The following is a 27,156-nucleotide window of genomic DNA, read 5'->3' as shown; positions in this document are numbered from 1 at the left end:
CATGAAAAGGTTTCCCCAAAAAATCTGCCAATTTAGCAGGTAGTTGTTTAAGTTCTTGTGTAGACTGAGTGTAACTGAGACTTCACAAAAACAGAGTTGCCAGTTTGAAAGGTACATTGGCTGTTCTATTAAGTTTATAAAACTTTTTTTTTTTAATAAATTGTCTATACTGATTGAAAAAGTAAAAAGGATTCTATGGCTTGTCCCTTTCCAGGGGAATCCATATTTATACAAGCAAAATTTTTCCTTATCCTTCCAAGCAGGACCTCTTTAAGAATAGAGGACATCAGAACATCTTTAAGACCATAGGTTCACTTATTAGGGATGTTTCCACAAACACTCTTTCATTTCAATATGTATTGCGTGAGCTATATATGATTGAAATGACAATGAAAGCTTCTTGACTTTACTTGGATATATTTACTAAGCCATCTTTTGCTTTACACAAATTGTCCATCTCCCCACTGCCCAGTCCATCACTAAAAAGGGAGCATCACTGACCAGATATTATTTGGATGTAGATGATTTAAGCAAGTAAAAACAAAAGAAATCATCACAAATTCTACCTTGCTGCATCCAGCAGCTGGAAAATTAATCAACAAGGCTGATTTGTAATATGAACACAGATCTTTATTTAGAGTTGCATTTAAACAAGACCTGAAGCTTAAGTTACTTTAGTCCTTGTGCTTCTATGTGAAAGTGACACAAATTTCAACAAGTCCAATTTACTACCCAGCTGCTGCCAGTACAGCACCACCTGCTTGCTGGTCATATTAATGGAAGGCTCTGCACACTGTGACCCCCTTCACAGACACAACTAGTAACCTAAGTATCAACACAACACAACAGATAAAGAGTGATGGCCAGCAGGTTCAGGGACAAATCTTTGAACACAGCCGGAAAACGCTCAGTCGGAAAGAACCCTGCACAGTCCGAAAGCCAGCATCGTCCATCAGGTTTATTTAGAGTGCCACCTAGGCTGTGGTCGCCTATTAATGTTCCGTCATCAGATAGCAGCTGTGGGAAGGGGGCCTGTTGCTTGGGAGATAAGAGTGAGTGAGTGAGTGAGTGAGTGAGTAAGTGAGTGAGCAGGAGAGATTGGTGGTGAAAATGTTTAATAGTACTGATGTTCAGTGCAGCTCTATGACTGAGTACACAGCTGTCTCGCTCTATAGAGTGACTTCGACATCTCCTTTTACTAGAGTATATATAGCCAACAGAATTGTGATGCCTAAATTACACAATGTTTAGGATACCATGAGGTCAAAGATTCCTGGGGTTTTGAGGCTTTCGGTCTGCAATACTGCAAAACAGACCAGCAACAATGACATGGCATATAGAGTTCAAAAGTATAAATTTCACAGATTAAGTTCAAATAAAGAATTTGCACTCAGAATGTTCATGAGATAAAAATTAAGAAAAGAATACTGCACATTTACATCCAAACAAATCCCAAAACTACACTTTATATCACTCTCTAGGACTTGGTTGGAAGCATTCATTCATTCATTCATTTTCTACCGCTTTATCCAAACTTCTCGGGTCACGGGGAGCCTGTGCCCAGGCGTCATCGAGCATCAAGGCAGGATACACCCTGGACGGAGTGCCAACCCATCGCAGGGCACACACACTCTCTCTCATTCACTCACGCAATCACACACTACGGACAATTTTTCCAGAGATGCCAATCAACCTACCATGCATCTTTGGACAGGGGGAGGAAACCGGAGTACCCGGAGGAAACCCCCGAGGCACGGGGAGAACATGCAAACTCCGCACACACAAGGCGGAGGCGGGAATCGAACCCCGACCCTGGCGGTATGAGGCGAACGTGCTACCCACTAAGCCACCGTGCCCCCCTGGTTGGAAGCAGCAACATGGAAATTATGAAACTTGGCTAAAAATATTTAAATAGTCAGCTTGAGTTGAGGTGGCAAGTGTCATAGTATAATAAATAAAGCGATCTTCGAGCTAGAGTTACAGCTGCTAACAAAGGAATCCCAGGACTGACCTGAAGAGATAATAAACTGTGCACCAATCTGCCAGCATGTCCCATCACCCAACACTCCACAGTTCCAGGACTGACTGAGTGACAAGGCCTTTGTAGATTGACAGCCTCTTAGTCCTGCTGTATATCCGTCAGTGCCTTGTAAATTGTACGACCCCCACCCATTCATTCTGTGTGAATTAATCCAGTGTCTTGGCAGTGTTTCATCAGCATCACTTAGTGACAGGCACCTTCCTAAATATAAACTCTTTTACCCTCCCACTCGGCTCTGCATGTCCCTACTACCGACACTAAGCTGAAACAAAGAAGTGAAAGGTAACAAACAGAAAAGACTACAAAACAATGAAAAACAAATATTAGCCACAATAAAAGACTTGACTTGAGTGAAACCTGATCCAGGAAGTTGTGGTGTTATGGTAGTACTGCCCTCTACTGTGTTAGAAGCCACTTTAATCCATTAATCGATTTTAAGCTTGCACTTTGTCTGACTAAACAGCACTGATCTTCCTCTTTTAAATGGGTTGATATGAGAAGGTGACTACAACAATGAATGTTACAATACAATACAAAGATTGAAAACATTGGTGTAAATGATTGCAGTGGAATATCTAGTCACTTCAGTGAGAGTTTGGTTCCAACCTGTGGTTTTAGGAACTAGAAACACTCTGTAGAGTTACATTCTGACAGTAATGATGATGGTGTAGCTGTATTTCACAGGCTGCAGTCTATTTCTGTGTTCAGAATGCAAGGCCTGAGACAGGCATGAACAAACTTTGGTGTTGTAGTAAGAGCAGAAAAGTTATAATGGAGTTAATGTACAATCACATTCAGCTGAAGAATCATCTCTTAACTCATGACTTAATTAATGCTGTTGATTGGTATTAAGACTTAAACTTTATATATACTGTATATATACTGTACATCAACTCAACATATAGAAAAAGAAAGACTTTGCTTAGGAACTTCAGTAGCAGATCCAATGTTGTGGCAAAATGCAAATGCAACTCATCAGACCAGACGCTTGCTAGTCATTAGTTAAGAAATAGGTAGATTTCCATATAGATTTTCAGTTTATTTACCCGTCTGGTAAAGGTAAAAAAAAAAAAAAAAAAAAAGTGCGGCATATCACAAAATAAATAAATAAATAAATGAATGAATCTGACCACAAAAAGACAAAAAAGTTGGTGTGCCATTTTTCCACAAAACTGATGTTGCTCATTCATTCAGAGTTTGTGTTGCTAATTAGAATAGTAGAAAATAACACAAACAATATTTCAATGCAAAACAGAAGTTGTTTTCATATTGGGCATGTTTACTACAGGTCCAAATCAGAGTGTGATTATTCTTGAGGCACCAGCAACATCCAGCAACCCCAGGCTGGTTTTATTCAACATTTAGGGAATTTGGCAGACAGAGTTATACAGAGACTTACATTTTTGCAACTGAACAGTTAAAGGCCTTGCTCATGGGCACAACAGCAGCAAACTGGTGGTCCTGGGATTTCACCATAACCATTAAGTGACCGACTGACTTGATTCAAGCTCCAGTGCATATGTGATCATTTTTAGTAGCATTAGTTGTTATATGGACCACTATAAGGAAGAATTGTGATCATAGGGCCTTTAGACATTTTAATGGAATACCCCTGATGGAGAACATTGTAAAAAATTACTTGAACTTATTATTGGCAAAAAACAAACAAACAAACAAAAAAAAAAACAGAGACACAATGGTCCTTTTCATTCAGTTTAATTTCACAAAGCTTTCTCACCTGTTTTCCAATTTACACTATTCACATGTAGCTGTACCCAGTAGTTACAATTCTCATCACATTAAATAACTAAACATTAAAAACAAACTAGCTGAAGCACTTTTCTTTAGAACTCATGATAAGAAATACAGCCATAAACCATGTTGTTGTTTTTTTTTTATGTTTATGCTTGCTCTGGTGATCACCGAGACACATGGAACCGTCTTCCCTAAGGTATTAGGTCAGTCTGCGGAGTGGGCTTTTGACAAATAGTGAAATAAAGCACCTTGGAGGGTGTGAGGGTTTGTTTAATTAAGCTTGACAGCAAAGTGGCTTTTTGTAATCACACCCATTTGCACAGGGCAGGTTCAAACCGTGATGATGCTCTTGACAAGCTAAACAGTCTAAACAGCAGTCAGTTATTGGGTTGGCACGGGTCTGGTCAGGCTGTGCTTCATCACACAATACCCCTCCGGCAGAGAGCTGGGAGTCAGGCAGATGTCTGACATCACCTCTGCTTAAAAGCCCTGATGCTCACAACACCTCTGGAGGAGACAGAAAAGGATAGCGCAGTGGTTAGTGGAGAAACTGTACTGGAATATAAATAGCATTTTACAAGTGCCAGAAAATACTCTGGACATAGCACTAAAAAGTGAACATAACCTATTGGGCATGTTCACTTTATTCTATAACAACTACACTAATTAAAGCATAAGGAAATACAAGACCTCTCAAAGTAGAGCAAGATGTGAGATAACTGCTTATGCTACAGCTCTTGGTGTGAAATTAATATCAACCAGCCCAGGCTTAACAAGAACTTATAAAACCCTATATAGCAGTGTACACAGCACAGCACACTGTTGATTGGAAATGAGCTGGTGTGACCTCTCCATGTTTGCTTTAGCAATAATTTATGGCCCATGCCTGTCTGCGGGGTAACAGGTGGAGTTGTGTAATGCAGGAGAATAGTTATGGCTGTCACTATTGCTGACCCTGCCAGTGAAAGGGGGCACGGGGGGCATACTAAGAGCCAGGCTCCCGTTTCTAGCTTCACAAGAAAGGAAACACTAGGCCTCTTCAGCACCCCTCAGGGAATACAGCACATAGCTGCTCGTACAGTGAAAGCCTGCCAGGCACTTCACCCCTTCACTCAGGCAAAGTGCCAAGCAAGAGAGGATTAAGACTGCACACATCCACCTGCTGTGTTCACCCGAGATAGGAAAAGAAATGGGGTGGAGCAAAAAATATGACCCTTCAAATATGCAGCGCTAAGACAGAGCAAAAACTGTGTGTGTGTCTGTGTGTGTGTGTGCATGCACGTGCATGTGTGTGTACTTGACACTACTGTCAGATGTCAAAAGAGTAAAAAGATTGTTCCAATATGAAATGGACTGAAAGCAAATGATGCTTTTTGTCGGCATCAGAACCATCATAAACTTCAGGAGAGGCTTTTCTTTAATCTGTATTAAACCAGCAACAACCTGGCCTTATTATTATTATGTTATCTTAGTTACCACTACACTAAGATAACATAATAATAATAATAATAATAATAATAATAATAATAATAATAATAATAATAATAATAATAATAATAATAATAAGGCCAGGTAGTTAGTTAGCCTTGTCAATTTAGGTTTCTAAATTATGACTGGGCACTAGGTTTTAGTTAATACATTACTTTGATGGGGCAAACTGTGGGCTTGACACTTGTCAGAAACTTACAGGGTGAAAAACAACACATGACAACAATAGAGAATAAGCTGCTAATAATAACAACATATGTAGAAATTTGCTGTAATATTTGAGAAAAATCAGAAATTGTCACTATGCATACTGAATTGAGCTTCTGAAGTACATCTTAAAGCTTATACATCAAGATTAGCCACCAGCAAACAAGCTGTCTTTTGAATTAAAGAGCACATAAATATCTGTGTTTAGTTTTTTTTCCTTTTCTTCAGTTCAAATATAACATTGCACTTCCTCTGTGCTCACCTGCAACATGCTGAGGCTTCATGGGGCCTGCTTTTTTCAGTAAAGCGTTCCCACCATCAAAGGCTGGGATTGGCTCATTAGGGATGTCAGACTCTGATTTCTCCCGCCCATTTCCGTTAGCACCACCGTGATTGGTCAGCTGAATGATCTCTTCAAAACAGGATGCTTCACCACCTGATAGTCCATTCTCATGCTTAGGAGTTTGGATACCATTGATCACATGGACTGAAGAACTGAAAACATAAGATATTTGTAGCACAAGCACAGCTAGCCAACCATTAACAAACCATGCTTCATCCTCCTGCAAAATCTTGTTCTGCTCTATAAACGTGCATGTCATCGAATCAGCGGTCTATGTCTATACACTCATCCTAATAATATTAGCGTTTCTATACTAGCAAATCATTCATAGAGTGATAATCAAAGACGGATTAAAGATCATCGATAAACGAATAGAAAAGGTTGTATTTAACAAAGACTTTAGGATAAAGGAGTTTGCACTTCAGAGCAACTTGACAAGTCACATTTTTGCTGTATTAACTTCGAGAGAGATCTTCAAAAGAGAGGTGGATGAAGAAACCTCAGCTACAACAATAATCATAACAGGAAGTAACTGTTCCAAAATTTTAAATAGAATTAAGTATGATTATAAACTGCTAAAAGTATGACTGCTGTTTAATTGTTACAAAATTCATTTGTAAACACTGGCAAACTTCTCTGGTACAAGAAGAAATCCACATGACAGGACATGCCGTTATTGGAAAATAATCTGCAGGGAGGCAACAGACCACGCCAGAAATTAAAAAGTAATTAAAAAGGAACCTACTACAAAACATAAATATATGGTGTGCTGATTACAGATAAAGAGATAAAGATCTTGGACTTCTATGATTACAAGGGATTCCGATTATTCAATTCGCCTCTTCTTCGAAATCTTCTTAGATTTTCAAAATTGAAAGTACATGAGATTAAATCTAGATAACAGAGTTAAATCATTTAAATGGCAGTGTATATTAGAAACATGTCAAGTGTCATTTGTAACTCTGTAAGAAACCCTTGAGCAGGAAATCTGAAAAATAACCCAGAAGGATTTAATAAATAAGCAATTTATACGGTTGTCTCACTTCGTCTGTCGTGTTGAAATCGCTTTGCTCTGGTATTACAAAAACACTCGGCTGCAATATCTTATTCTATTACTCACAAACAAGAAAAAGGTGTGTTCACCTCTCTTTCCTTCCAGTTTGGGACTGGCTATCTTGTTTCAGCTCTGTGCTTGGATGGTAGTCATCAGATGCTGTGAGAGAAAATACCATATAATTACACATCCAAAAGTAAACTGCAACAGTTCTGCACCATCTGGATTATTTTATTCTTTAATATTCTGTGTTTGTTGTAGTTTCAGACTGATGGATCCATTCATTTATTCTACTCCATACACATGGTCACAGGCTACACAAAGATACTGGTGCTTGATAGGTGAAGGCTGTGGCATTGCTCATGGGCAACGTTTGCATATGGATATATAAAAGTATCATGACAAACTGGAAAAAATACAAATACTCAGATTCAGCACACATTAACACTTAGGTGACCCTAAACCCATGCTAGAACTGTAAACGGTGATCAAGCCTCAAAGGCTCACGTCTAGGCATCTACATGGTTGTGCTAGTTTGGTATGTGGCAGATTATTTTCCAAAGGGAAGTGTATGGATTAATTTTTTTTTACCTAACCAGTAATATGAGCTACACATGTGCAGACAGTAGCTTTCACATCAGAAAACTGCTTAAACTGGTGAAACATGAGCATGCATGGTGTATATGTCCTGTCAAATTACTTCACCATGCCATCCACCAAACACACATTCAACTCTTAATGATACAAGCAATAAAACATTTAAGAGAACACAAAAATAAATACACATTCAATTATACTGGCAAAAAAACAGCCTTCATACCAGCATCTGGATTAGATTTTTCTGCCCACAGAATTTTGACTAACGGCTAAATTTGGTAAAGATTTGACTTCACTCCAGTATATGCAACAAATTTTTAGGGATCACATCTGTACAAGGTAATGGTTTCCACCCTGATGGTATGCTGGTCTGAACTTTTGCTCTGGCACCACTTCACAGAAGGAATGCTTTAGACTGGCAATGCAAGAAAGACAAATCATAAGTGAGTGAGACAGAGAGGCACTGAGGTGTGTATACCAGTGGCTCTAAAAACCAGGCTTTAGAACCTCAAGACTGAATGGGATTTTGCTTGAACCCAACAGAGCAGACAGAGGGGACCATCAAATGTGGACCATCTGGATTCCCTGAGGACTGATTCAAAAAAACAAATGACGTACACTACCAAAAAATCTGGAAGCAACTATATATATCTTTAAATCAATCAGACCAACAACACCATTACACACAACTGAATATTTGATTGAAACAAGAAGGTAATAAACATGTGGTGCTGGATGTTTACAGCTAATTAAAAATGTGTCTGGTGTGCTTCTCTGAAATTTGAGCTGTGTACAACTTATTGACTAAACAACCAATCACTTCACTACGGAAAAACATATACGCCTGCAGACACACTCCAGCACAGCCTCCGTGGCCATAGAGGATGTGTTTAATGGAGGTTTGGCTTTCCATGGAACGCACACCATGTGCTCAGTTTCCTCACAATAGCAACTTTTGTTCACAGTAATTTCATGGTGTGTAACAAAAAAAAAAGGACTTACACACATGAGCCTGCCAAAGAATAGAAAACTGTGCTGAGAGGAAAGAAACTTTTCAACTTGAGGGAAAAAGATTCGTTTTTTGTTTTTTAATTAAAAAAAAAAAAATCATGAATGCTCACTTTTTTTTTTTTTTTTTACCTTTATTGCTCTCTGATTCAGGTTTAGAACTTCCACCATTAACTTGGGGAGGAGGAGAAGACTTCATGTCCTTCTGTGCAGGGGAAAAGGAAGTAGACATCGTGTCACATTTTGACTTTTGGACTCCTCGGTCGTCTCATGCAGAGATACGGATTGTAATCAGAAGTCTAACCTTTTCGGGGGTGTCTGTTTTGCGTGTCCTTTTCATGATTTCCTCCAGGCGCTGGTGGGATAAAAAAAATGTCCCAATTCAATCAAAATAATTAAAAACTGTTATATTGGTCTTTTGAGGCAGGTTCAAATTTCTAACAAGAATAATGCTAAATCTATACAAATTAAAAAAATCTTTATACGATTTATTACAAAAGTAACAATAATATTTGTGTTCTCTACCAATTCACTATGGCCATGGCTAGTAAAGAGCAGTGTGCAGACTCTTACTTAAACTCCAAAGATGATAGAACAAAAACATGAATGGATCTGATTAAAGTAACTCTAATGAGGATTAATAGCATTGAAGCCCATGTGGAGAGCTCTGTGTGTGTGTGTGTGTGTGTGTGTGTGTGTGTGTGTGTGTGTGTGTGTGTGTGTGTGTGTGTGTGTGTGTGTGTGTGTGTGTGTGTGTGTGCCCACATGTGGCACACTGGTCTCAAAGGCCTACTTGTAGAGAATAAACGACGCTAAATCACATATTTCAGCATTAGTTTATAGTCTAAACACTCTTTCATCCTACCTTCTTCCTCTGCAGCCTCTCTTGCTCCTCCTTCTGGAAGTGTTTCTCTCTCTCCAGACGCTGCCTCTCTGCCTCATCTCGGGCCTTGGCTTCGGCCTCCTCTTTCTGCAAAACACACAACTGTTACTGATGTTGAGCTTTTGCTGACTCGCCTCAAAACAAACTGATTGTAACAAGAATTGGTACTTCTGTACATGGCTGCATGTAATGTAAAGCATCTTGTGTAGTTAACACTTTTTTGTTTTGTTTTGTTTATAGTTTTGGACACAAAATGGTGCAATCTGGAACAAATACTGGCACATCTGAGACAGCCTGACACAGATCAGAGAATAACGGCCAGAGGAAAGCCTCAGTCAGAGAGAGAGAGAGAGAGAGAGTGTGTGTGTGTGTGTGTGTGTGTGTGTGTGTGTGTGTGTGTGTGTGTGTGTGTGTGTGTGTGTGTGTGTGTGTGTGTGGTCCTCATGCTAATAAAACTAAAAGACAGCATGACAGGCCAAACCGAATATTATGTGAAGTATCAGTGTTTTGACCGAGCTGTTAAGAACTATTTGATTGTGTGTGTGTGTGTGTGTGTGTGTGTGTGTGTGTGTGTGTGTGTGTGTGTGTGTGTGTGTGTGTGTGTGTGTGTGTGTGAGAGAGAGAGAGAGAGAAAGAGAGACACACACACACACACACACACAGTTTCATTGTGTAATACACAGCTGTGATTTCAGCAACAGCCAAACAATTTGTTAACTCTGAGGCTTCAGCTCTCTGATTCCCAGAGAAGAGAGGACTCTAACCTGTCTCAGAAGACGCTCATTCTCTTCTTGCTCAGCTCTGGCTTTCTCCTGGGCCTCTTTCTCCTGCTGCAGATGCTCAGCTTCCTCTCTCAGCTTCTGCTGCTCTGCCATAAGCTGTGCCTCCTCCTCCTTGCGCCTCCTCTCCTCTGCCTCCTGCGCCATCCTCTCCACCCTGCACATGCACCGGATCATCAGTGTTTGTACACGGATCATAACTGAATCTTCTTAAACTAATCAGAAACTCAAGAGGGAATCATACACAAAAGGAATTATAACTAGAGACACACAAGATGCTACTCAGGTGATGGATCTCATATAACTGCTATAAGTGCCAGTCCTGCTAGGCATTGTCATTCCTGCCAAAGGTCTTCCTAGCTTATAAACACGGTCACGCAGGACTGAGCTGCTTGCTTTAAATGTCGACAACTCGTCACCAAATTTTATTACATTGTCCACATAGAGATAGAGGACAACTTATTCAGCTGAATCACTGTGCTGGAAATGCTACTGTAATGAAATGCTGACACGAACCACTTGCCATTACTGAAACATTAGAAACTTTGGACAGACTTTCTTCTCTTGACTTTTTCTATCTAATCATTTTTCACTTAAACAGTAAAGCCAACCTCTCTCTCTCCTCCTGCTCCCTCCGTTCCTGCTCCTCCCTCTCCCTCTGTTCTCGGGCCTGCCGTCTCTTCTCAGCCAGGATGCGGCCGGCTTCCTCTGGATCAGTTGTTCCAGCCATGGGTTTGGCAGGGGAGGGAGCTGGAGAAACTAGTGGAATGCTGGAACTAGGCACGGACTGTTCAGGAACAGAAGCAGGACAGATGGGTGTGGTTGGTGTACTGGTACGAGGAGGTGTGTTTGGGGTAGACAGCTGAGCAACTGAAGGGATGGGAGACGTGGCTAGATGATGGACAGAAAAAAAAACAGAAAGAGAGAGAACGCAAGAAAGACAAAGATAATGGCCATTATTCTTCAAGTACAAGCAAACAACCAAATCTGATATACTTCTTTACTATCTACTAGAATTACAATAGAATTGTAATTAATGTTGAAGATTAGTATTTTATGTCTGGATTCTCTCCAAACCAAAGACAGTTTCAGTTTTTGGTTTGCAAACCCACAGCAACTAAACACAAGAGTCAGGACTGAAATGTTAGTGTTTGAAATAATATTGTGGAATTTACACACAAAAAAAATCCCATGTGTTTAACTAGCCCCGAAACTGAAACCCACTCTGTAATCAAAATCAGCCTGATTATCCTTTACTACTATCCCTTTTCTCTTCTTCCTCTTATATTTATCTCTTCTTCCTTTATCTTTATGTAGTTTTAGCCTATCTTTTTAAATATGATGATGAATTGGGGAGGGCTGTGTGCTTGTATAGCAGGGGTGTCAAACTCAAATTCACAGTGGGCCAAAATATAAAACTGAGATAAAGTCACGGGCCAAACTGAATATTTATTGAAAAATTAACCGCAACTGATATGTAATGTTCAACCTTTTTCATATGGAAACAAACTTTAGTTTTGCTTAAACACAGGATTTGGAACAACCAGAGCTTGATATTACAAACACATAAGAAAATAAACTCTCCCTCATTAAAGGGCCAAGCAGATTTTGCAATCTCTGCTGCCACAATAAAGCTTTACAGCCTTTACAGCAGCTTCACTTTTTGATTTTGCTTTCATGAACATAGTCTGCCGGGAAACCAGACTTTTTTCATCTCCTTCACCTTCTGGAGCTTCTGCTTTACGTCCAGGTCCTTATATTTCTCATAATGTTTCATTTCATTGTGTCTTCTTATGTTATATTCTTTCCTTACAAACACGTTAGCTCCGAACACAAGACAAAAAGGTCTGTCCTTTATATTCGTACATTACATTTGTCCATCTTTCGTTTGCCCATTTTTGTGGAGGGTGGAATTAACTTGCCCCATGTGACTGTAACATGGTTGTTAACGACTGCCAACAGAGAATAAGGGGCGCTTGCTGTTCGTGAATACGTGTCAATACAGTAGCAAGGCATTCTGGGATTTGTAGTATTAGCGGAGCATGCGGCTAGCCAGCTGTAATGCACATTTGATATTATCTCGCGGGCCAAATATAATTACAGAGTTTGACACCCCTGTTGTAGAGTGTAGATAAAAATCTCATTTCCACAAGAAAGTAACCTGCTCACCAATTGTGCTCAATAAAATACCTGAAAGTTTATAAATAAAGACAATACCCTCTAAACGGATAGATAAAATGTGAGATGTACTCTTTAGATCGCCTTTCAAATCTTACATGCATTAAGTACAAAAATTGACCTATAATATAAAAAGGGAAGAGAAAATAAATATTAAATATTATTAGAAATATTAAAGGGAAGAGAAGCTCGTCAGGCAGCGTTGTGATGCTGTTGCTGGAGTCTGGGATGTGAGAAGGCTAGTACAGCGATGTGATTAATGTGAAGTGACTCGGTATTTGCAACAAATACAAGTGGAGCTACAGAAAGCACAGTAATTAAGTATTCCCCTATAATTAGAAACAATGCAATGTGATCAATGCATCCTGCATTGAAACAATGCTATCCTGCAATCTTTCTCCCCCTTTCCCCTCATTAAACAAGAGAAAAATCTGAGAAAGCGAATTCTCCAAATAAACACGGTGTACAACATCTATATGAAATACATCCAAAATAAGTGAGTCTGAGACAAGGAAAGTTACATTTTATGCATAGTAGAGTGAATTAGTATAGCGACTAGTGTGAGAGTGAAGACAGTAGAGCGTGCGTTATCCGTGGCAAAAAGAATCCGTCACACTGCTATCTAGGACATGATGCATACAGTATATATACACTTCTGAATTTTTATACAAACACACTATGAAGAAAACGTTTCATTTTAGCAGCAAGTAAACCGAGGTGTTGTCGTACCACACACTGAAACATATTTACTCTGGCAAACGTTAGGAGGGACACTGGTGGACGACTGGTGGAAAAATCGCAGCATGTGTAAATGCAGCTCAATACTCACTGTGGTGTTTTCGAGCTTGTTCTACAACACTGGGTGTTTTGGTGTGTGGCTCCACACGAACCGGTGTTTGTGCTCTCTTGGGTCGAGATTTTGGGGTGTTGGAGCTGACAAGGGCTGATGGGGGTCTGGGTGAGGAAGCCCTCTGTTTCATTAGTGTACCGGGACTGAACACAAACAAACAAATAAACAAATAGAGACGGAGGCCGTAACACATCAACATCCCATAATAATTAAGGCATTCTTCATCCGAGTTAGAAATCAGTAACATAACAATCAGTGCTTTACCTAGGCTCACATCTGGCTGGCATTGATGGTAATGACTGTCTCTTCTTCAGCACCTTCTCTTTAGTGATGGCGCTCTTCTCCTTTTTGTTCTCACGCTCTTTGTCCTTCTTCTCTTTCTTATTCTTATCAATCTGTCAAGAGACACCAGAATTAAAGAAGAGAAATCAGCCTAAAGAATATAGACATTGTATTACAGAAGCCATGGAGCTAGGTTTGGAGCATACAGGTGTGGAGTCGCGTCTGCGTGAGCGCTGGGTGATGTCGGGGGTGCTGGTGGTGACCCTCCAGCGATCAGAGCATCGATGCGGCCGGTGAGCGCACAATGCGAGTGGACTCGCCGAGGCAGACCGAGGGCACAGATGGGACTCTGTGGAGTAGGAAGTTGGACATTTACTTTTACACACATGCATTTAAACATTGTGACTTCTTCTGCACTCTGCACACAAAACATTTTATTTTAAAATTATTCAATGAGAACAAAGAAATCTAAATGCTGTCAATCGAAAGTTTTATGTTGGAAGGTACTTGTTTCATCAGAAATTCAACATTCATTCAAAACTATCGATAACCCAAAGCCTGATACTGAGTAAAAGCAGGTGCAGTTGTCTGTCTTTTTAATAATTGTACGTTTGTTTGTTTGTTTGTTTGTTTGTATTTATTTGATATGATTGTTACTGTCATACAAGTTTCAATGGCTTTTTTCATGCCAAATACAGGTTTTAATAAAACATGCAATAAAACAAAAAATAATAATAATAATAAATGAATTTTGTAGAACATGACAACTCTACAAAAGATGTTTCAGATTTACTTGTAATAAAAGTTTTCTTGGGTCCAGCTTACAATAATAATCCTTCAAAGTTTAAACAGATGTTTTCTCATGAGATTATAAATAAGGCAAACCAAAAAGTGTTAGGTTATTGACCTATTGGTAGTTCTTCAACCCTCAATAAATATGCATGGGTCAGTCTGGTGTGGTATATATGGCACCTTTCGTACACCATTTAGTCATGTATAGATTTAATAAAGTAGATGAAATGACTTTATTTATTCTAAACCCTGTTTAAAAGGTTTTCAGTGAACATGCGGTCATACAACAGCAACTTCCAGTGATACTTCTCCTTGCCAGTGGAGGTCACCACATACTGAGCAGTTCTTCAATCACACCTACTCCTTTTCTCATCATGTAAAGACACATTAAACCATTTGGATCACTACAACACCTTGCAGACTACCTGTTTTTTCTCATTTTGTGCAGAATAACCATGTTGTTTTATGCTAACCATGAGATTCTGTGTATTGATGTGAATAAACCTCACACAGATGAATCCTAACTATCTCAGAGTCCCTACTGTTACAAGTATTCTGTATTTTTAGACCAAAGGAAAGCTTATTTCCTCCTTAAGAAATGTAAAAAAAAATATTTAGAAAACAAAAATGTCAATCAACACCGAACACATTCAACTACAAGTAAAAATGTAAAAACTATTTAGAATAATTTATTACAAAAATGCTTTAGGACAGGGAACATGAGTCAAAAGCTAAACTATCAGTTCATTACTCACGAGGATCTTTGCCACTGCTATGCACGCTGACAGCACTACGACTTCGTGCCAAGAAGGACAGGGTGGGCGTCATGAGCCGGTCCACAATGCTGCTCTCCCAAGCACTTAACTCCAGTCTACGGGCTGAAGGAAGGCAAAAAGCTTAACACACATATTTACCTACTGTGAGACACGGTATGATAATGAAAAGTTGTGTATGTGTGCGTATGTGATCTCTGAAGAACAGTCTAAACAATTAAATGGAATGAATATGTTGCAAGACCACCAATCACATTAAAATTACATAAGGTCTCTTGATCAGTCAGGAGAACTAGCTGTGCTACTTTTCTGTCCCCAAAATTTCCAAGATTCCCCAAGAGTCTGGAATCTTGTTTCTGTAGATCATCCCAGACAGCTTTAATTAAGGTTTAATCTGAAAAGAGCTCGATTATCTAATATTTTCCCTTCTTGAATGACATATAAAACATAAATTTTTTAAATGATCTTCAAACGTTGAAAAAAAATAATAATGTTTAGACATTTCGTAGAGTACTGTGTGAATGAGTATGCGAGTGAAAACTTATCTTTACGTTAAAAACACTTTTCATTAACTTAGAAAAACAAATTCAATACAGCCATGCTGAGTACACTCTTCGAAAAAACAGGGTTTGGATATTTAATAGTTCTACATTTCTAAATCTTTTACAAAGCAGGTTTTTTTTTCCTAAGAGTGAAATTCCCAACAGATGAATGAGTTGCTTTCTCCAATGACCAGTTTTCAAAAATGAACAAATTCCTGTTATAAACATATTGGAACAAATATTCAGGCAAACAAACCATTCTGTCAGTGACTTCATGGCTGGATCTGGAGCACAAGAACACTTTAACACAGGCTCATTTATGAAATCTGGACCAACGATGCATAAAGGAAAGAAAGAGAAACAGAAGCAGCCACCACCAAAAAAGGAACCGTTAAGAAAATAAAAGCCCAATGTGACGTCCTTGGTAGGAACGTGCAGGAACATGAACAGAACATGAAGAGACAGGGTATCAAAATCCATACATTCCTATTAGTGTATGAATGTATGTCAGGATTTATGAAACTGAAAACCCACATCATGTGCACAGGTTGGGCAGGGAGGATGATTCTGTGATTGCCAGGAAGAGGTAGATAATTGGACATAAATAAATAATAATAATGAGGAAATAGAAATCATAAAATGTAAGGGGAGGAGCCAGAGACGATGAGGGGAAGAGACCGAGTCCAGGCAGGCGGTTGTCTTACTTCTACTGGGAGAGTTCCAGAGGGTGGCGGAGGATTTGGAGAGACGCTTGTTTAGAACAGAGTCCACGTGTTTGGGAAGGTTGACTGCAGAAACTGAGCATCGGCCTGTAAAACCCAGAGCATACCGAACACACACATTGATGGACACTGCAAAAGCTGGAAGTGCTGGACATCAGCTATAGCGTGCCCTTGAACAAACATTATCAAACGTCTTACTCAAATTATAACAGGTTTAGAAAGTCTATTAGAGGATTTCAAATCTGAACTCTCTTTCGAAACAGAGTATACACAATCAGAAATGTGAAATACACGGAAGAAAGAAATAAAGTCTGATCTGATAAGCCTTATAATGTAAGGGGGTGGTGGGTGGGGCACATGTTCAAATTCTTTTATTAGTGAGAATTATGTCCTTAGAGTAAACAGTGATGAAGGACATAAAGAGCATCAGTATGCAATACCAAGGTCCACTGCAGTGATTTAGCATAATCCCTGTTTGCGCCGCAGGACATTATTACTGATCAACTTACCTAAGCAGAGATGACAGCAACTTAATACAAGCAAAACAGCTAACAGTTTAAAGGAAAAATCTCTGAAATACCTGAAATTAACCGATAAAAACAGCATGAGACTCACAGGTTAGTATGTTATGAAGCTGACTTTTTTGTAGCTTAAAGTTTTTGGTTTTGTTAGTTTTTGATTTAGTTACAAATTACAGAACATTAGTCACAATTCCATTGGAGTGCCCACTGATAGTGGTGTAACTAGGAATAAGCCCATGCTTTCTTCTCTTCCTGCACTTAATCAGAAACATTTCCTTCCGAGGTTCTCCGGGGAGGGAGTGGCCTAACTCATCCATGCAAGAACCACAGTTGACAGCAATCAATCCACCCACCCATCAATTAACCCATCCATCCACCCATCATCCATCCATCCACCCATCATCCATCCATCCATACATTAACCCATCCATACATTAACCCATCCATTCACCCATTTATCCAACCATTCCTCCATCCACCCACCCAACCATCCATCCACCCATTAACTCATCCATTCACCCATCCACCTTCTGCACCGCTTATCCTACACAAGATTGTGGGGAGCCCAAAGTCTCTCCCAGGGAACAAAGCAGAGGACACCTTGGAGGGAGGTGTTAGCCCATCACATACACACTCACACAAAACAGATACTTCAGAGATCCAACACATCTATTTGGACTGGGGAAGGAAACAAAATACCCTAATGGGTATTTGTGCTATATTGAAACAGTGGCTCAGTGGTTAAAGCTACTGAGAGTAAAATTATTTGTTAAAGTCCTAGCACTGCAGAGATGACACGGTTGGGCTCGTTAGCAGGACCCTTAACCCCCTCAGCTCAACTGTAGAACTGTGCCTAATGTTTATTAACAGTAACAAATAGGTCACAGCAGTGTTGTGTATGTGTCCTTGTGGTTGGTCTTGAATCATATTTATCATACTTAAAATATGAAAGAAATCTTGAGGCAGATTCTCAAGCCATGCTTAGATGATGCAGGCATAACAAAGTAGTGAAGCAGACCATAGAGCTAATTAAATCAGAAGCTCCTGAGCTCATAGCTGAACCTCAAACAGTGACATGGATAAAACTCCTTCTGTTGGAGTTGTTCCATTTTGTTTGTTTCTGCACTTTTGATTTTTTTTTCCCTCTCATCTTTAGCTGTGGCTCTATGAAACTCACTCTGACTCTGGCTGGAGCTGGCACTCAGACCTCCAGCCCATGACCATCTCTGCTGGCGAATCTCAGCCCAAGTCTTCTTAGTAGACCTCTGGATGGCAGCTTCATAGCGCTCCTATGCACAAAAACAAACATTTAAAAACTCACTAACCTTGCACATATAAAAATCTATACATCGAGTCCTGGAGATGTTTCAGAATTTTAGGATTTCTACAGGATCTCGGCAGAGCAGCCCTCACCTTGTTCTTCTTCAGCTTCTGTTTCTGTCTCTCCTCCAGAGCAGCTCTGCGTTTTTCAGCTTTCAGCCTCTGATCCTCCAGCTTTCTCCTGCGCTCCTGTAACTGCTGGTCCCGTAAATGCCTTGCTCGCTCCTCCTTCTCCAGCCACTCCGACTTCTTAGCAGCTTCGCAGGAAGACATGGAAGAGACACACAGCGTGTGTTTCTCACGGTTAGAAAACACAGACAGTTCTGTTACTGGAGAACTACCGGAGTTAAAACTTGTACTTAAGCGGTCAGGGTTTCATGTATTTTAGAATGTAATCTCTTCCTAATGTGCTGCTTTAAAACATCAGGAAGATCTGCTGATTTCATACTTGTTAACTCCCTCGTCATGTCGATTGGACTAACACAGAGCTCTACAGCCAGGTCTTCCCTTCTGTATCATCTGATCATTGAAACCCACCACCACAATCCCTCCTCTGACTTCCTGTTGCTGCCTGCGTCAGATTTAACACACTGATGCTTGCCTTCACACAGCCCAGCCCTCACTTACCATCACACCCTTCTCTACACCACTCTCCCTCCTTCTACACACCTCTAGGATGGCTTGACTACAAGAAAAATCTGCATCAATGCTCTTCTTTGTCTTGGCAACTACATGGAGGAATGAACTTCCTCTGGCTGTCTGAGCATCTGAGTCACTGTCTGTTTTCAACTAAAGACTAAAGACCTACCTCTTTGCTAAACATTTAAATCAAGCTAATAAACAATTTTGTGAGTTTTACTTGCTTTACCAAGACTCGACTACCTTCTTTCTGACAGCTACGTATGTTTTAATAGCATTTACTCACCTGTGTCAGATGTAAAGTCTGTACCTCTAAACGCTAGCATAAATCATTAGATAATCCAAATACACACAAAGAACACTAAAGAGAGAAAATGTACTGAGCAGCTTGCTTATTTCTACAATCAGACAACTGTTAAACTCAATCCACAAATATGGCCTGTTGCATCGCATTCAGCCTACATGAGCTCGCAAAAAAAATACCAAAGCGACAGGATCCCACGCTCTCTCTGGGGTGTCTCGAGTCCGACTCCCAGTCCAGGGAACCAATCCAGCCAATGAGGGGTTAACTCTCATTGCTGGGCCCAAGCCCAAATAAAATGTGAGGATTGTTTCATGAAGGACATCCAGCATAAATCAAATATGTGAATCTGACAACCCACTGTGGTGAACCCAAACACGAAGTAACCAAAGGACAACAACAACAACTTTAGATCCACATTGAAGTGACCATAGCCTGGACAGCCAACAATGTATGTACAAATCTGATGGGAGGGGGAATGAGATATGGGATTGCAAAAACTTTTTTGAACTCACAACCTTCCAATTGGTAATCCAATGCCTTAACCATTAGGCTACCACAGTACTTCCTGATTCTGTTCCTAAAAGTTTCTTATACTACATGTATTTATATGTCTATATTTATACATATTTCTGCATCTGTCTCAAACACGCTGCTTTTAATCTCTTCTTAGTTTCTAAAGGACACACAAAGATGGCATAAAAACACGTAGCCTGTAACCGAACATAATACTTAAACAAAATAAACCAAAACAATAGGTCAAGTATAAAGAAAGGTAATCCCCTTTTACCCAGGAAAAGGCCGCTTAGCCCAGAGATGAATTATTAGTAATGATAGCAAAACATATTTCCACACTATTCAAATGAGCAGTAATTCTAGATTCTGCCGAAAAGAAGAGAAACAGAGAAAATAACAGTGTCTGAGATTAAAGAATGTTAGTCAGGTGACTACTTGAAAAAGTAGATCAGGCTTCTGATTGTGGACAAAACACTAACAACCACCACCAATACAGACACTAAGGGAAGGACTTACCTTGAAACTGGCCAAGCTGCTCTAGAGAGTGAGAGAGAAGATAAGAGCATCTGTCAATCATGCAAAGCAGTGCAGTGCTGCTATGTGTACAGCCATGTGCAACAGCACACACACACATGCACACGCACACAGATACATATACACTAATACAATCACACACGTGCACACGCACATACATACAGATCATACTCTAGTTTTGATCTCCACTATATGGACACACACACACAGGCGTGCGCGCGTGCACGCGCACGCACACACACACACACACACACACACACACACACACACACACACACACACACACACACACACACTGGGAGGTTTCATACAAGAAGGAATTGTTTTTGTGTAATGTTATGGAGGATGAAACATTAAAAAAAGTGCCTTGCTGATTCAGTGATATTGTCATATATACAGAGAAAAGACAGTCATTGTAGTCTTTCCTAGAGAAAACTAGAAGTGCTGAGTGAAACCAGCAGAACCAGCTAAATGTAAATGACAAAAAAAAAAGAATGAAACATGAATTCATTCCCATGATTTTTTAAATGTAGCAGGACTTCGTGGCTCATCTAGCACAGCCAGTAGGAGGCACCATCTTCTTGAAAACCTAGTTAACTTACCAAGATTCTTAGCCTTTTCTTCTCTCCTTTCCTTCGCCAGTTTCTGCCTGTCCTCTAGCTTCACTGCATCTAGAGAAGACCAGAGGGAGTGACAGAGAGGAAGTGAGAAAGCGATGAGAGGAGGTATTGTGCAGACGAGTCCAGACTCACATCTGCAGTGCTATAAAGCACTGAAAACCAGCACAGGGGCTGGCAGCAGAGACAGACTTCACTATTAGGGCTGCGTCATTCACACCACGTTGTCACAGAGGAGCTTAACATACAATAAGGAAGGAATAAAACACGATGAGGCGTGTTGATGTAGGGGAAAAAATCCACGACAATGGTTTTGTTGAAGGGAAAAAGAGTACACGCAAACAGTATGAAGAATGAGAACAGGACCGGGTTTATGATTATTTATTATTTATTATTATTAAGTCTTACATGCAAAAAAATAAACAACAAAAGTGGAAAGTGGGTTTGTTTGTTTTTTGCTATTCTACATTATTTAGTTTAATTAAATAATCTACCATTAAAGATGGAGTTGGGTCCAAAGAAAAATTCCATGGTTAGTTTATTTCTTGTTCTTTTAATATCAGGTCAGCACAAATATTACACTATCAAGATACTATCTAATAAGATTCTAGGATTTTTCCCATCAAGACATTTTGGAAGCCATTTAAATGTCTATTTTCTGCATAAAAGCACTGTCTGGAATTGTTAGACAAGAGCTGAACAGTTCAGTGATATATACTTTACAGTCGTTGTAGTTTTACAGGACTCACGTGTTGGAGATTCTTTAGGGTTCAGTAAGAATGCACATGTCAGTCTTGATTGTCCAAAACAGTATCTTGTGTACATGGTCTGAATTCCACACCAAGTGCAAAAACTTAAAGATGCATTTTCAAGATGCCAAGCATGTCTTAACTGTTGGGTTCGATTCAAGGTCAGGAAAGAATAGGATCCTTCTTGGCTGAAATATTCGTTGAACCACTAAACACCTTGTTTTCATCTGATTTCATTCTAGAGCAGTTAGATTAGGCTTGACGTGTCTAAAAGAAACAGGAGCTTGACCCACATTCAAGACTCCGTCAGCTAATCAAGGCTGGGTATGGTAGGTATTTTAGAGACAGGACAGACACCTGCCATACTGATGACATCACATGGAGAAACAGCTTTTTTTTTTCCCATTCCAGAAAAAGAAAGAATAGAACCGCTTTGGTTTTCACAATACTACATGACTGTATAATCCTTTCAAGTCGCATCGTTTTAAAAGACAAACCTGAAAGGAACATATTGTTGCCTTTACTATAATAAATGATTAACACCAGACTCTTTAAGGCACTGCAGGCTGTGCTCCACTTTGGCTGTTATTTATAGCACGCAAAAAGCTGAAGAGTCCCATGAGCTGCAAGAGTTGATGAGTAGACTACGTTTATCATGATGAGTCACTCAGTCCAAGCCGAAAAAAGAAGCAGACTGACCCAAAAAAAAAAAAGACAAATGCAAAGAAGCAGAATCTGTATAGCATTAAGGAACAAGGAACTTAGGAACAAGTGTACAATATGTACAATGGTTATGGTGTTCGAATACTGATCGGAAGGTCACTGGTTCGAATCCCAGGTCCACCAAGCTACGACTGCATGGCCCCTGAGCAAGGCTCTTAACCCTCAACTGCTCAGGTGTAAAATGAAATAAAAATGTAAGTCACTCTGGATAAGAGTGGCTGCTAAATGCTGTAAATGGAAATGTTATCTATGCCAATAAAAGGCAATTTGACCAAACCGTTTGTGTGACATATTCGTATGTAAATATATGATCGGCAACTAACATCAGAGCACAGTACAGGACCATAAATATTTAAATGCTTTTGGTTTTTGGTAGAAAAAAGAAAACCGTATTTGAACAGTGAAATCCGACCTGACATTTCTGACTCCTCCACTTCTCTTCCTCAGTTACAGAACCGGCTCAACCCCAAAGGGCAGTGGTATCTGAACAGCCAAGTAAGGTTTGTGATCAAAGCCTCCATCACAGTCAAGCTGCCACTGTTGGGCTCTTGAGCAAAGTCTTTAAACCCCTCTGCTCCCTCTGCATGTATTATGACTGGCCCTGCACTCTGAGACAAACTTTCTTGCAAGCTGGGATTTGCAAAGAAAAAAAAATCACTGTGCTGTAACGAATAATATATATATATACCTCAAGAAGGGCTCTATCATGTTCACCTTAGATCTCTCAGAAATCATGTGAACATGCTCACGGCTTGTGATTGAGTAGAGGTGACTTTCCTTATGAAATAAGGATTAGCTGACACATAGTGTGGTCTACGTTATAAATTTCTGAGTGTTCAACACATTGTTCTCTCACTGTTCGCATTATGTCAAGAAGCGTGTTTTTGACACCTGCGTAAATGCAACTTTAATGAACTCCCAGACTTGCTGTTCACGCTGCTATCATCCTTATTCGTACCTGAGAAATAGACGCTCTCTCTGCAAGGTAAATGTGCATGAGTTGCCTAAGACAGGAGATTAGCACTCACAGCAAAGGATGCCAATTATGTGATTATAAATAATTATAGGGTACTTTCCTGAGCTGTCTGGTCGATGCCATTAGTAGAGAACTGTTAAACCTGCAAGATGCAATTTACTAGACGAAATGGCAGCCAAATGCTAGAACATGGCACTCTAAGTGGTGAAGGAATATTTAATCCATTAACACCGGTATATCCAGGCCACCTAGCACTAGCAAGGAGAATGTCACCATAGCAACCAGCACTGGCTCAGTGTTGCAGGAGTGAGCCTGGCATTAGAGGAGCAGAGCTGCATGTTGTCACTGATGCTGACTAGACACTCCATAAGGACACGCTACACACTGTCAGGCACCTTCAGCTCCAGTATCAAGGTCACTAATCATGTTTTTTCTTAGAACAATTTCACAGCATGTACACATTTAAATGCGTTATATTTTAAAATAGACACAATGCACTAACATGAGTTAAAAATTTTTCTAAAAAAATTAAAAAAAAAGCTATTTATACACAAGGTACCCATATACAAATAATAAAACAAAATTAGATGGATGGATGGATGGATGGATGGATGGATGGATGGATGGATGGATGGATGGATGATGGATATAAACAGGTTTGTATGATGACAACAACAACTAAGTAAGTAAACACATTTCTGTGTCTTTTAAATGTTCTGTTTTCTTTCACTTTATCTAATCGCTTGGCAAATTAGACATGAGAGGATAAATATATGCAAGCTGTCTTCGGTTAAATAACAGTGATAGTGTGCGAGGTTATACACCAACTGAGGATCTGCTACTGCTAAGCAGAAATAAACTACATTCAGTTTGTTGTTCGTCTCTGCAGACGTATCTTACTCTTTACATATCTGAAAATCCATGTCAGTAATTTTTTTGTCTATTATTTTCATTGTTATTATTTTTTGTATTGTGCTGTTTATTGCTGCTGTTCTGTAAAAATATTCAATCAAATCCATGCCACATTGTACCAGCTATTAATCTTTCCTATATTAATGTTGCACCTTAGTGAACCTGTGCTTATCGATCAAGAGGGATTTATTGAATTATTTTTATTCTTGACATGTAATGTTTACGTTCCTTGCTACTAATTTTCATTCAGTAATATTTTGAAACACACCCCATACTTGCACTCAAGTATACTGCGTATAAGGTTTGTTTTGTATTAATTCACATACACTGACTTGAACTTGCCCTATGTCCTAAAAACAGAAATCAAGTATTTAACTATATATGCATTTTAAGCATAGATTTCCACCTATAAAAGAATTTTAAGTTTGTTTATAATTGGCTGCAATAACACAGCTCTGTCAGGTATAGATACAGATTTCAGGTATGTATAACAGTAAATAGTTTAAAAGCATCCACTATATTTTGAGTAAGAAGATCAGCTAAATAAAAAGATGGAATTCTAACACATTGGTGCTGATACTGACACCTGAATAGAGTCACAAAATCCTCTTACACATATTTAAATATTTGGACTCTGGTGCTCAAGCTGTTAGTTTTAATCGATGAACTTCAAGACAAAACGACAAGAGAGAAAAACCCAAACTCATCAATATCATGCTTTGAACAAACCATGCTCTCGTAGTGACATGACAGAAGAACAGTTTTGAGGTAAATCCTTTCAGCACAGAATAATGAAATGTGAAGCCCAGTCAGGTTTCACTGCTTGTCCTTTTCACTGCTTGTCCTAAAGACTGAGTTAGCTGGTGCCAGGCTAGGTCGATTAGCATTAGCCTTCCCCATTCACCTCAGTGAACAGATCAAGTGTCAACATTAATGGAGCATTATCTGTGGAACTTGGCTACACTTACTGCAGCTAGTGCATGGAAAAAGTTCCTGTCTGAAAACCGTCTCTTACTAAAAAACATTCTGGCTGCAAGTTGTAGGTTTAATTAAAATTTTCTTTCTCGTACTTTGGGATGCTTGAACGGAAGCTAAGGTCAAAAACTAGTCAGTTACGGAGAAAGGATCTATAGAGAGCAGATCTATGCGAACTAAGTCAAGACTTATCACACTTCCTGTGTGGCCGTGTCCTTAATCATTCATTCACTGATCCAGCTACAAGGATGGTTATTGCATAATGATGCTGTACCATGTGAAAATGTGTGAAACTCCACACAAACAGAAGCCTAAGCTCAGGATTAAGACAGGGATCGTGAGAGCTGTGAGAAGTCAATGTGTCAAGATATTTAATGGATTAAGATGCTTTAAAACATATACAACACACATTTACCTTTTTTATTTTGGGGACTGGGTGTTGCGGGTGACTTTGGTATGACGTCTGGTCTTGTAGCGACAGTCCGACGTTCGGTTTCCTTCTTTGAAGTGGTCGTTGCCTCCTCGCATTTAGCTATACTGGATTTCACATCTTGAGACTTGGGGGAATCTGACAGAGATAGAACAAAAAGGTGGTATCTCATCCTTATAATGAAGGTGTTTTATGGTCATTAGCGGTTACAGGGGGCAGACAGTCTGTCTAGGAATGAACAAACATCAAAATGGACAAATATGCAGCAATAGTCTCTTGTTGCGGGTACAAATGTGGATTCTTTCTTTCTTTCTTTCTTTCTTTCTTTCTTTCTTTCTTTCTTTCTTTCTTTCTACAGAGTTTATTTTGAATCCACATTTGTACCCGCAACAAGAGACTATTGCTGCATATTTGTCCATTTTGATGTTTGTTAATAAACTCTGTAGAAAGAAAGAAAGAAAGAAAGAAAGAAAGAAAGAAAGAAAGAAAGAAAGAAAGAAAGAAAGAAAGAAAGAAAGAAAGAAAGAAAGAAAGAAAGAAAGAAAGAAAGAAGATTTGGCAAAACCTTTATTACAACATTAGAAACCGCAAAATCTCTGCGTGAGTAATCACAGGGCAACAGACACACAGACAGACTTGTGGTCTACGTGAGTACAGCACTGGGTGTGGAGAGTAGAGCTTGTTAAAGATTTTTAAGATTTGTTTTTAAAATGTTCAAGACTAATTTTTCTTTTTAAATTCTCTTTATTCCTGGTTTCAGAGATTTGAACAGGATTTTTCTGAAAAAGGCTTAAAGGTAGATATACAAATAGACTGAAAATATGTTTGCTGAATTCCTTGATTGATCCATTTGGAAAACATGGAAAAAATATAGCTTTGCTTCCACAAGCTTCTGAGGAAATGCTAAAGAGTTTAGTGGCTGCAAGGTTAAAAACTGAACTTTTATATGACTAAATATGTGTAAATAATAAGGACTGTTCGGAGATATGGCACATTAATCAAGTTTCAGGCTTGAGAGTTTTATAAAGTTGAGTTTTTAATTTTTAGATAAAAGAAATGTCTGTTTGATGTGTGGGCATTTAATTTAGAGAGAGAGAGAGAGAGAGAGAGAGAGAGAGAGAGAGAGAGAGAGAGAGAGAGAGAGAGAGAGAATATATTGTTTCATGATTGTAGGCGTTAATTATATTAGTATAATATGAGGTCATTTTCCTACTTTTCTCAGATAATCCAGCTAAACATCATCACACATTCCACACGTTAGATTTCAGTTTCAACTCCACAATACTCTCCAACATAACTTATTTTAGAAAAACTGTAGAGAAAAAAGGCCAGCAATGCTACGTAAGTAATACTGCTTCACAATATTTTCCATAAAATTACCCAATAAAACTGCCAAAGCACCCTGTAGTGCAATTGTTGCAACCTCCTTTGGCAAAGTTACAGTGAAACTTTCATAATAAGACCATGATGTGGTCTATCCAGAGAGATTATCCTCTGACCTGAATGATCTAAAAAAAGAGTTCAAGATTTTTTTTTTATGTTTCATGGTGAATTTATAGTCGTTTCTGAAACACATACATTCACATGGGCCACATTCAGAGAAAATATTCAACATGTCTCAATGTCAGATTATTTCAGGTTCCCTCACT

The 27,156-nt window shown here is 39.3% G+C and overlaps 1 protein-coding gene across 6 annotated transcripts in view; it reads right to left on the bottom strand.

Moving 5' to 3' along the window:
• Positions 1–3,741: 3,741 nt before the first annotated feature.
• map7d1a (MAP7 domain containing 1a) overlaps positions 3,742–27,156 on the bottom strand; it is a 36,605-nt gene continuing 13,190 nt past the window's right edge. The window contains exons 2-19 of one of the 6 annotated variants that reach the window (XM_027149553.2): positions 25,493–25,645; positions 20,728–20,796; positions 20,108–20,128; positions 18,229–18,392; positions 17,993–18,104; positions 16,277–16,381; positions 15,013–15,135; positions 13,672–13,814; positions 13,448–13,578; positions 13,163–13,326; positions 10,767–11,046; positions 10,141–10,312; positions 9,359–9,463; positions 8,798–8,848; positions 8,626–8,698; positions 6,978–7,047; positions 5,754–5,986; positions 3,742–4,303 (exon numbers count right to left, since the gene is read on the bottom strand). In XM_027149553.2, the coding sequence (XP_027005354.2) occupies positions 4,293–4,303; positions 5,754–5,986; positions 6,978–7,047; positions 8,626–8,698; positions 8,798–8,848; positions 9,359–9,463; positions 10,141–10,312; positions 10,767–11,046; positions 13,163–13,326; positions 13,448–13,578; positions 13,672–13,814; positions 15,013–15,135; positions 16,277–16,381; positions 17,993–18,104; positions 18,229–18,392; positions 20,108–20,128; positions 20,728–20,796; positions 25,493–25,645 (2,180 nt within the window). In that variant the 3' untranslated portion in view covers positions 3,742–4,292. The remainder of the gene's footprint in view (positions 4,304–5,753; positions 5,987–6,977; positions 7,048–8,625; positions 8,699–8,797; positions 8,849–9,358; positions 9,464–10,140; positions 10,313–10,766; positions 11,047–13,162; positions 13,327–13,447; positions 13,579–13,671; positions 13,815–15,012; positions 15,136–16,276; positions 16,382–17,992; positions 18,105–18,228; positions 18,393–20,107; positions 20,129–20,727; positions 20,797–25,492; positions 25,646–27,156) is intronic. The other 5 variants (XM_027149555.2, XM_027149554.2, XM_027149557.2 and 2 more) reach the window with 5 other exon arrangements.

The sequence above is a fragment of the Tachysurus fulvidraco genome, chromosome 3 (assembly GCF_022655615.1).
Source record: "Tachysurus fulvidraco isolate hzauxx_2018 chromosome 3, HZAU_PFXX_2.0, whole genome shotgun sequence".
In the NCBI taxonomy this organism is placed as follows: Eukaryota; Metazoa; Chordata; class Actinopteri; order Siluriformes; family Bagridae; genus Tachysurus; species Tachysurus fulvidraco.
The sequence above is the reverse complement of the archived record's forward strand: the minus strand, read 5'-3'. Positions and strand labels throughout refer to the sequence as shown.